The following is a 12,056-nucleotide window of genomic DNA, read 5'->3' as shown; positions in this document are numbered from 1 at the left end:
GTGCATGGCGTCTAGTATAATGTTTGATGCACTCCTGATCTTCGACTTGGGAACTTGTGATTTCTTTTCATCTTTATTTTACGGTCTTCTCTCTCCACAGGATGTGATATTGCAAGAATATATATTTTGTTTCGTATTCTAAAGTTTGTTAACTTTTGGTTTTCGAAAGATATGCTTTCGAGAATCATGTCTGTAAGCAGTCGAAGGTCTTGTAACTTTTTTTAAAACTTTTTTCTTCAGAAATCTCAATAGTTTTTGTACATTATGTACCTCACCGGAGAATATCCGGACGAATGATAAACGGCGAACAAGGCAACTGTCAACACATTGTCTCTTCCCAAACGTCTTCGTTCAAGCGGGGGCTTTCGTCAACATGTCTACAATCCATTAGCACTATATATCTATATGCGACAATTGCAATGCATTAATGGCAACTATTTTACAAGCCTATTTAATAATTTTCTTTCAATTTGCCTTAACATCGTCAAACGTGATTAGTTATAGATACAATGTTCCAAAAGCAAAGGTTATAATGCTCTAACATCCTGAATAGTACTTTCTATGTACAAGTCGTTGCAATTGGTCAAAATACGTTATTTACACTTTTTATTAATTTTCCTTCACAAATAGTGAGGCAGTTTCGGTAAGTTCCCTAAAGTTATATCCCCTTTATAAATAGGTTCTTTATATATGTATATTGATATGAATTTACACACTACTGACAGTCTGCTCTATGACAGTGGTGTTGTTAATGCGGTCGTCTTGCTGTACCTTGTACAGTACGCGTGGCGGCGTGTCTTTAAAGTTATTCTTCTTCTTCGGATTCTTCTTGGTGACTTTCTGCTTCAGGTAGAAGTATGCTAGTCGCGTTCTCACTCGAGGTGTGCGTCGTTCGGAGAGCTCCTTTAGATCCGGAGGCGGCCTGGGAAACACATAAAACACCATTTTGTTATACCCCATTCCATTAGACACTGCGACTGAAATCGGATTTGTGTAACCCTTGACTTTATCATTGGAATATCATGCAAAATGTAACAGTATGACCGAAAAGCAAAAAAACCAAAAAAAAAACCACACACACCAAAAGCGTTAAAGTATTAGTTTCTTATCTATGAAATTCGTTGAGCGATCGTTAGATTCTAGGTCACAGAGAGCGTGCGGCGAGAGCGCCGTCTAGTGGACTGTGGGTATAACCAGCGATCTTAATGATCCATTACATTCATATCCTTGAAGACACTGTTATGCGTTAATTACAACTGACCAAGTCACCTTAGCCCTTAATTACCATCCAATGGCAAATTGATGTTACGACAGGGCATGACCGATGCTCTTTAGTGTACGTAGTGGATGAAAACCTTACTTAATTGCTGCAGTAATGGTAAGCTCATGTGACATGTTATCTCTCCAAAATGAAGGAACCACCATAAATTTGGATTGGGGTCATGGAATCACCGGTACTTGAGACGATGCCTGACTTTCTTGGCAGTAATTTGTAGATGCATAAATCTCTCAGGAGGTCATTGGACGGGGTTTTACCTGGTTTCCCTGGTTAGAATTCGCGTCACACACCCGTAAATTAGATTTAAAAGATACAGGCATCTAGTGATCTGACCAATTCTTGGCTTATACATTTCTAAATTAATCTGAAGGTACTCCAATCAGTCTGTTTTTACAAGACTTTCCACTTAACGTGATAGTCTTCGGCGTTATCCCGACCTAAAAGGCATTTGGTGCATCGTGTTAATCTTTTATTTCTTTTCTTCATGTTAACCATAGATTTGAAAATACATACTTACTCACTTTGGTAATGTCCCTAAGCTAGTTAACTTTATCATTTTCTGTAGGTGCATGCGCATGGCGTGATGTTAAACTTTACAATACTGCAATAATCTGCAATAAAAGCTACAATCACATTTGACAGGTGTCTTCCTCCCTGATGACAACCGAGTTGTTGCGACAGGATTTGAATTTAACGATCGCGGCAATGTGGCGCCTTCGAGTGTAACGGAAGAGGGGTGATTTGAATAGGTATGATTAGAAAGGGATTTAGAATTAATCTCTATCGACCTCCGGCTCTGACATGTTACAAGGATAGATAAATACAGACCAGGTTGTAAAGTTTTGTTTATGTCTGGAATATCGAATCATTCAATCAGTTACAATGTTAACTAAAGGGACCAACCTAAAGATTAATAAATAGAATAAAATAAAGTCGTTCCTGTGTCACACATGTGTCAATAACCATTGACAGTGTTTGTCAACGTGTTCATGTGTATATAATGTACTTTTGATACTTTTCCTTGTTGTGCTAAAAAAGGTAAATCATGTTATCAATTGAACGAGCTAAGGAACTCAAGATGACACTTTTGAGGTGGTATACGTTATTGAAACCCTACATCACCCTATTGAAATATGTAAAATATCATAGCCATTTAGAACAGTTGCGACATATTCTTAAGTTTAGAAGACACTAGCGGTCTAGAAATTAGACAATACATGTTGGCAAACCTTGCCATACTTTGTAAACATCTCACCAGGACGAAGTTCTTCCTATCCCACCGTTCCTTTCGCCGCCCTCTGACGTAGTTGAATGAACAGAAGAAGGAGTGGGGGCGGGCTGGACGGTGTCTGCGCATGGGCGTAGCTCGTAGTCCTCGGCACGGTGTAGCCTGCAGCCATCCATCGTCTGGATAGCCACGGACCTATAAAGATAACGAGATATCAAAACCAGAAATTCCCCTGCAGTACCATAGAAACCCGCTAGGACCCCCAAAATATGATTATTCTGAGGTATCACAAAGACCTACCCACCTACCAAATATGAAGACAATCCATCGAGGCATTTTTGAGCTATCGAGTTGACAGACAGACAGACAGTCAGACAGACAGACAGACACTCATAAACTAACGCTGTCAGTGCAAAAAAGAACCTATTCGGCGAAGGTAATTGCAATAGATTATACCATTCCATTCTATTGTTAGTAAGCTACGTTGTACAATTTTCACACATATTATACATGTTCTTAATGTTTTCATCGGCGCTACCAGGAAGACTTAACCGGATGAATGACATACGGTGATTTACACCATTCACCCGGGCGGGAGACCTGGCGAATCCCCGTCTTGTATCAGCCAACGGAGGGGTATGTCACCCTGTAAGGGGCGGTATAACCCCGACGGTGCGTAACTACGTCGACTGATGATGAAGAAATGACACAAGCAAAACGCATATATTTTTAATTCTTAGTAGATAGTTGTGAACATGTACCTCCCGAATCCAGATCCAGCTGCACTGCTGCGGCTGAGAGTGTACCGCAGTGCGTTTCTCTCAGAGAAGTTGATGGTCGTTTGCTTGTCTCTGTTCAGACACAGTTCTTTCTTCTTCGGTGGGCAGCCGAACAGTCGCATCAGGTCGGTCTGTGGGTATTAGGAGTAACGTTCGGATTTGATATATCTTTCATTTATTTGTAATTCCTCACACATCATTAGCTACAGTCTCTAGAGCTCAGGACGCTAGATGCACACACTGGGGAATACGTTGATGCCACACTGAAATCTCATATTGGAACAGTCTCACCAGGTAGTCTGTGGAAGTAGTTGTCAAACACTCTTGTGGGTGACAGTAGATGCAAGAGAGGGTTTTGTTAAGTGCATGAGAAGGAAAGTGCAAGATAGCAGTAGTCCACTGGCATAAGATACCTAGTTAAAAACGCATATATTTGTGATTTTGGGGAAAGCACGAAGATCAATGGTAATAAAAGTAATGTGAATAGAGAATCCTGTGCGTGCATTCAGCTATACGAATGGTTTCTGATATTGTCTCTGGATATAGAGCTTACGTGCTGTTAAGATGTTGCAAATGCATTTCCATGTGTGGCGACCTCGCCACTTCGCTGAAACTGACATTTCAAATCAGTAGAGCAGTAAAACATAATCCTTGTTCAGGGTGGATGCTTTTTAAATCCCCGGTTCTTATCATGAATGACATTGTCTGACATAAGCTTCGCTATCAATTACTTTTAAAACTTTTTACTATATGGCGCTATCCCCTTACGTTTGACGTACACGGTTCCACCAGAACAATCGGAGAACCATGCCATTGTTACGCTGTAAATCCCTTTATATCGGTCTATGCTTAGAAATGAGAGTGGCGCCACCCCTTTACGTTTTACATTTAACGACCATGCACACCAGAGTGACAGTAAAATCAGACCAATGTTACGCTGTCAGACTACCACTACAATGCCACTGCTTGTAAATGTCTTTTATTTTTATGTTTCGAAACGAGAGTGACGCCACCCATTTGACGACTACACCAGACGTTAACGGTAATTGTCACGCTGGTAGAATACCACTACAATGCTGCATCTTGTAAATCTCGTCTATTAGTGAGGTGTTTTTCGATTTAAGATGGGTCATAGGCAGATCTATATATGGAGAATAACAATACAGCCTGAGAAAAAAATTAAAGAAAGTTCTAAGATGAATTTCTCAGTTCCCACACGATCTGTCAGATACAGATACATTAATAATTTCATGTGCTATCGACGTTTTGTTTTGATGATTCTCTTTAAACATAATTACGTAGAATTATGAGTCCTCAAACCGATAACAGGGTTTATACCAAATGTAGCTGTGTATTTTCTATTACCTCAATGGTTATTGGAACATAGCCATGGTATATGTATACAGACATCCCATACAGGTAACGTGTTTGTGGACAACCACAACTGGAGCACGTAAAAACCCACCACACTTATCAAAAAGAGTAAGGGTTCTTACCGGTGCGATTGAATCAAATAAATCTGTCCGGATATGCAGCTTGTACTCTTCAGTACAAACTTGGCGAGTTAAGCCATGAGGCGGTTTACTAGCCTGAGTGTCACCCTGTTTCAGTTCCAGGCTCTACCTTCACTTCTATTTCTGTTTGGTGATGGCAGAGCCTGGAACTGAAACAGGATGCGTTGATGAAGGTTAGACAGGATGACACTCAGGCTAGCGGTTTCCAGGGTATGCAATACAAACAAACAAGCAAACAAACGAAAAAATTCGTTCATTCAGTAAGATACTTACTCTGAACTTGTCGTTCATGAAGCTGTAGACGATGGGGTTCATGAAGCTGTTTGACATGGCCAGCCAGTGGGCGGAGAAGTACAGCACCAGTGCCGTGTACTTGTTCCCTACGATCAGCTCGGCCTTGAAGTCCAGTATCAGCGTGAAGAGGTGGATGGGCAGCCAGCAGATGGCAAACATCAGCACCACTATGCACAGCATCTTGATTGTCTGAAATGAGAAAACGATGACAACGTTAATTCACTCATGATTTTGACGGCGTTGCCTTAAGCTAATATCAAGTCGGATATCATCATCTTGTCGTCACCCGCGTAAAACCAGGACCCAATATCGCTCCACATTACATCGGTCGCGAAAGAGGCCCTGGTAAAAAGTTCGCCACATATGGTTATGGCAGGTCGACGAGACTTGCTCATGGGTAATTAATGAGCTGACCTTATTTGGCACAAACGGCAGTTGTAGCTCATTAATAATTAATGAGCTAGCCGCAACACGTAACCTGATTTGTCGATAGCATCCCAGCGTTCTTTGCGCGTTGGCTTCCGATGATTGGCTGAAGCTGTTTTGGTGGCGACGTCGTCATAACCATATGTGGCGAGACTTTTTACCAGGGCCTCTTTCGCGACCGATGTAACGTGGAGCGATATGGGGTCCTGGTTTAACGAGGTTGCTTGTCGTGAGAGTGTCACGGATGAACATCGCCCTCCTCCTCCAGTCCTCCCTGTCCTCCATTGCTCTCGATAGTTCTTCTAAATTGCAGCCTGCATCCTCACACAGCTGCTGTATGTAGGTTGTGCGAGGTCTGTCTACACTTGCATGTCCTTATTTTGGTGCCCACAAAAGAACGTCGCTGATGTGGATATACGATTTAATCAAGAAGGAATATGATATTGCTGTAATCCATCACAAGGCGATGATGGTATGGATAATTCATGTACTCTCACCGCAGTTCAGTCTTTTGACTGCAGGTGTGATATGTTGTGTGCTATGTCAATGTCAAATAAGCCATTCATTATTAAACTATTAGCGATATATAATCAGCTTGGAAACCTGTGTGTATTTGTGTTCGTTATTTTCATTTTAGTAATGCTTTTTCGTTAGCCTATTGGAAACCCATGAAGATGTGTGTTTGCAGCAAATATTATATACTTACCAACTGGTATATTTGTCCAGCATAATATAAGTACTTTTGATCAAGCACAGTTACCTTTTATGACAAACGCCGACGCTATACACAACTGCTGCCATAGATCCACCATCATGCTTATGATCATCATTATGACCGATATCATGATTATCAAATAATCATCATCTATGCCCATGAGGTAATTTCGATACGGTCAGTGTATAAAGGTATCATACACACGCCTATTCATTTAGTACAAAAGGTTCATTTGTGTTAATATACGACATTAATGAAAAGATAATCAAATTATCTCCCACATAAAGAGATTGAAAACAAATTTGCGACGAGTCCTCTGGGCTTATTCATTATAATAGGGGACCGGATTGGCCACGTACTATGAGCAATTTCATTATTTGTGTTGGAAGATAATTGAATTTCCTCCATAATCTATTCATTTGCGTAGGCCCAATGAAATGATTATATTGAATAAATTTGATGGAAAGAATGTGGAATACTATCAACATAGACGGCACCATGCAACATCTGGTATACGTCAATCAAGTCGCCTTTCTATTCTCTGTCCACACATTTCAAGAGCTGCTTTGACACGAATATTTTTCTTGGTTGAGACTTTCTCCAATTCCTTCCACGTCTGTCACTCCTCGCTTTAAGTCAACACGTACACATTATGCCGAACTTCTGGCACTGCGGTATGCTTTGACACGTTAGTGTTGAAAGAAGGAAACCTCTTTGCAAGTTCATAAAAAGACTAAAAAAGCTAATGCCAACAGGTATTTCACCTATAACTGCCCCCTATTGTATTGCTTGCACACTTGTGTGACCGAAGACTTTAGAAAGGAAGAAAAAAACATTACCATATATAGCGAAAGGCGTGGGAAGAATTTTAACTAACTAATACATAGTTATTTTTGCTCGAACCTATTCAGTCTCAAAGTTTTATATCAAGAATAATGATATACAAGATTAACAAATAGTCTAATATGTGTTTCGTCGGAACAAAGACGGGACACATTAACAACAGCGATGCTGTAGCTAGGTATTGTTAAGCATGTTTATGATAAAGCTTGCTGTGCGTAATATGTCGAAGGTTCATCGGCACAATTGCAATATAAATAATATCAATTTTACACTTCATTGATCACCCTCACATAGGCCGGTGACCTTCAAATACTAATTCAGCACTTGATCCATACAAATGCCCATTAGTTCCTTACAAATGCTTCACATAAATCATTAGACCAGAAAACGATTCATTAATGTATAAACCTAAAGTCGTTGACAGTGGGCTACATGTATCATTTTCCCGTGGACGTACTTTTGCATGCTTACATTACGTGGAAACGTTTAATCCCCCACGACCGGTTTGAATGGTTTATCTAATATTAAATGCATGTGAATTCTACGCTGGGTCCAATGGAGCATTCAAATCGCATTAAGGGCTCATACTCTGTCTCAAAGATGATCCTAAAAGACAGGCACATGCACATTTTGAATAGCACAGACGATGCTTTCTTGGAAACATACTTTCATGACGCACGTTGTAGAATATGATTTGAACCTTTTTTTCTCACCAAAGTTTCGAGACAGAATATTTACTGCAGTCAGATAAGTTTACAGGTCTTTGGTTCAAGTTACGCCGCTCCAAATGTTACAAAAAGTTACCCTGTCATGTTATTGCCAATAGGCTGCCAAGATCGTTTCTCCTCTGACCAGGCGTCTACAAAATCGAGTTACTGCCAGCCTGAGAACTGTCTATATGTGATTCGCGCCAAGAAAACTTTGCTATTTCCCTTTTATCACTGTCATCTCGTCTATCTAAGTTAAGGGCTTTCAAGATGATAAACTGCATCCTATATATAGGCTATTTAGACAAAAAAGTTTTTCTAACAATGGAAGACCGGTATTCCATAGTTGATGACTAGTGTAAGCTTCTTACGTATTGAATTCGTCGACACAATTATAACTTTGTGACTAAGTATTGGAGTTCCTATTGATCTTGATATTAATTTTGAAACCTTGACTTTTTAGCATTCTGCCAAGCTGAAAGCAGTGGATATATGCACAAGCATGTCATGAATATGCTTCAGGGGCACTTTGATCTCTGACCCCCCGTAAACAGGCCCCAGCTTGAGCTCAAATCAATAGCACTCTTCTTTTAAATCATTCTTTTGTCATATCAAGGATTTTGTTTGAGTGCAATTGCTGTAGCAAACGACTTTAGGTGTAACAGCTTCCTGCCTTTATGTCAGAGGACGCATGCGTATTGGAAGACTACAGGCACGACTCAAATGTCCTTGTTCTTAATATAGAGATGTTAGAAATAAAGTTTTAACCATTGCATGCTACGAAACGCTAGATTCTCTTGAGTTCGAGCTCAAGTAGTATCATAATCATAGTTTCCTGCCTTGTATGTCAGAGGACGCATGCGTAATGGAAGACTACAGGCACGACTCAAATGTCCTTGTTCGTAATATGAAGATGTTAGAAATAAAGTTGTAACCATTGCATGCTACGAAACGCTGGATTCTCTTGAGTTCGAGCTCAAGTAGTATCATAGTCATAGTTTCCTGCCTTGTATGTCAGAGGACGCATGCGTAATGGAAGACTACAGGCACGACTCAAATGTGTTTGATCTTAATAGAAAGATGTTAGAAATAAAGTTTTAACCATTACATGCTACGGCACGCTTGGTTTTCTTGAGTTGTTGCTCGAGTAGTATCATAATTATGTTCCCAAGTGCCTGTTACTATTTTACGTGTTATAAGTAAACACTGCCTCAATGACACAGTCTCAAGGACGCTGCAAATCTGAGTTATTGGCATTGCAATTTCAGATATAATCTGCACTCCTGAACCTGTACAGATAGGAAATTAGATACACCCTTCGTCACTTTTGACATTGGAACGAAAACATCCCGTATCTCATCTTTCCAATCTACCACTAATACCAGCATACCCCCTAATCTGAAGTACAGGCACGTCTAACAACCCGTGTACTGAGTTTCAGTGAGTGACGTAAGACCTATTATTGCGAAAGAAGTACTGTCATTACATGTATGTAGTAATAGAAGTACTGTCATGTATTTCAAAAGCTGTCCCCAAGCGTGTTTATAAATATGCGCTGTGCAGTCTAATTGTGTTCATAATTGTCATCCTTTTCGAAATGTCTGGTTTGGCAAAAAATATGGGAATTTGATAACATGTAGTTGAGTATTCATGCAGAAACATCTTTCCAGAACGCTTGCGTGATTATAACTCTTCTCTTTAATTGGCACGTAAAACGCTTTGATTCTGGATGTATGAGTAAAGTAAAAAGTGTAAGATAAGGTAATGTGAATCAGTCAACCTCAGTTGAGGTGAATCAGTTAGTGTGAAGCAGACTAGTCGACTGCAATGCGGCTTCGCTTCGGCTCATGTTTTGAGCCAAACGCGCCGGCTCACCCCTTATCTTCTCGATAAGTGTGTTGCGTGTGTTGCGTGTGTTGCGTTTTTTTTTACGTGGAGAGGCCGTTGACGCCTATGTTATATAACTTCAAGTGCATTCACCTGATATAAACTACATTTGATTAGCTAGACTAAAGCATAATCATTATGGTTATTGAGTCGAAAGTCACGAAGCACCAGTTATGATCGTACCACTGATCACAGCTAGAGTTCAGTCGCAATGGTCCTTCATATCCTTTGATATATACATAACTTTCCAGAACGTTTGCGTGATTACGACTCTTCTCTTTAATTGGCACGTAAAACGCTTTAATTCTGGATGTATGGTTAAGGCCAAGTAGTGTAAGATAAGGTAATGTAAATCAGTCAACCTCAGTTGAGGTGAATCATTGATTTTTTAGTTAGTGTGAAGCAGACTAGTCGACTGCAATGCGGCTTCGCTTCGGCTCATGTTTTGAGCCAAACGCGCCGGCTTATCCCTAATCTTCTCGATAAGTGTGTTGCGTGTGCTGCGTTCTTTTACGTGGAGAGGTCGTTGACGCCTATGTTATATAACCTCAAGTACATTCACCTGATATAAACTACATTTGATTAGCTAGACTAAAGCATAATCATGATGGTTATTGAGACGAAAGTCACGAAGCACCAGTTATGTTCGTACCACTGATCACAGCTCTAGATCAGTCGCAATGGTCCTTCATAACCTTTAATATATACATAACTTTCCAGAACGTTTGGGTTATTACAACTCCTATCTTCAATTGGCACGTGAAACGCGTTAATTCTGGATGTATGGTCGGCTGCAATGCGGCTTCGCTTCGGCTCATGTTTTGAGCCAAACGCGCCGGCTCACCCCTTATCTTCTCGATAAGTGTGTTGCATGTGTTGCGATTTTCTACGTGGAGAGGTCGTTGACGCCTATGTTATATAACCTCAAGTACATTCACCTGATATAAACTACATTTGATTAGTTAGACTAAAGCATAATCATTATGGTTATTGAGACGAAAGTCACGAAGCACCAGTTATGTTCGTACCACTGATCACAGCTCTAGATCAGTCGCAATGGTCCTTCATATCCTTTAATATATACATAACTTTCCATAACGTTTGGGTGATTACAACTCCTATCTTCAATTGGCACGTGAAACGCGTTAATTCTGGATGTATGTAAGGTAAGGATAAGGTAATGTAAATCAGTCAACCTCAGTTGAGGTGAAGCATTGATTTTCTAGTATGTGTGAAGCAGACTAGTCGGCTGCAATGCGGCTTCGCTTCGGCTCATGTTTTGAGCCAAACGCGCCGGCTCACCCCTTATCTTCTCGATAAGTGTGTTGCGTGTGTTGCGTTATTTTACGTGGAGAGGTCGTTGACGCCTATGTTATATAACTTCAAGTGCATTCACCTAGTATAAACTACATTTGATTAGCTAGACTAAAGCATAATGGTTATTGAATCGAAAGCCACGAAGTACCAGTTATGTTCGTACCGATGATCTCAGCTCGAGCTCAGACGCAATGGTCCTTTATATTCTTGAATACATCAATCAGAGATGTCGTCTATCTACAGTTATATTAAAGGGCGAATTAAAGTTCTAACACATATTTCACAGTGCAATACCTATGACGTGATTCTAACACATAAAATAACCTTATATCAACTTACATAACGTTGGACTGAATACGGTTGAGTGTGCAATTATACAGAGTCATTGGTTTTGATACAAGAAAACAACTTTCCTTTAAGCTTTTCCCTTAATTCCACCGTGTTTAGGCCGCAATTCCACTCGCGCTGCGCTCATTGAATTTGTGCAACCCTTGACTTCATAATTGGAATATCATGCAAGATGTACAGGTATGACTGAAAAGGTAACCAAACATACAGACCGTAAAAAGATTATTTTCTATCTCTGAAATTCATTGAGCGCTCTGCCAAATTTTACGTCGCAGCGCGAGCGAGGCGAGAGCGCCGTCCTAGTGGAATGAGATTATTAAGCCCACCCTAGCAATCCTGGTGTTATTGAGTACAACCTACCACCATTATGAGGTGTCATTTTATAAGACAAAAGGCCCATATAATGTCTGACGGTTTAATGTATCATCCATTCAATTGTATCAAATAGACAGTGCATTTCACTGTCAAAGTTTCCCGTGGGAGGATGTGGGTATATCTTCTCATTTTCAGGAGACGATAAAGCAATAAATCAAAAAAGGCGGAAGACTCAAGAAGTTCTGGAACACTTCCCGGTACCGCTCATTGCCTTCTTGGTAACATAAACTCACGCATCTCTGAGTCTCGAAAACAAAACGTGATGGTACTTTTGATTGCATGTTGATGATGATGAAACTTGCCTGTATTATGAAGAAAAAATTTACACTGCATGCGAAGTATGG

The 12,056-nt window shown here is 40.3% G+C and overlaps 1 protein-coding gene across 2 annotated transcripts in view; it reads right to left on the bottom strand.

Moving 5' to 3' along the window:
* Nucleotides 1-234: 234 nt before the first annotated feature.
* Nucleotides 235-12,056, bottom strand: part of LOC136448233 (QRFP-like peptide receptor) — a 29,946-nt gene continuing 18,124 nt past the window's right edge. Inside the window, exons 4-7 of one of the 2 annotated variants that reach the window (XM_066447520.1) lie at nt 5,074-5,283; nt 3,269-3,417; nt 2,535-2,702; nt 235-922 (exon numbers count right to left, since the gene is read on the bottom strand). In XM_066447520.1, coding sequence (XP_066303617.1) covers nt 709-922; nt 2,535-2,702; nt 3,269-3,417; nt 5,074-5,283 — 741 coding nt within the window. In that variant the 3' untranslated portion in view covers nt 235-708. Of the gene's footprint in view, nt 923-2,508; nt 2,703-3,268; nt 3,418-5,073; nt 5,284-12,056 lie in introns of both variants that reach the window. The other variant, XM_066447521.1, reaches the window with a different exon arrangement.

Source organism: Branchiostoma lanceolatum, chromosome 14 (genome assembly GCF_035083965.1).
Source record: "Branchiostoma lanceolatum isolate klBraLanc5 chromosome 14, klBraLanc5.hap2, whole genome shotgun sequence".
NCBI classification, from domain to species: Eukaryota; Metazoa; Chordata; class Leptocardii; order Amphioxiformes; family Branchiostomatidae; genus Branchiostoma; species Branchiostoma lanceolatum.
The sequence above is the reverse complement of the archived record's forward strand: the minus strand, read 5'-3'. Positions and strand labels throughout refer to the sequence as shown.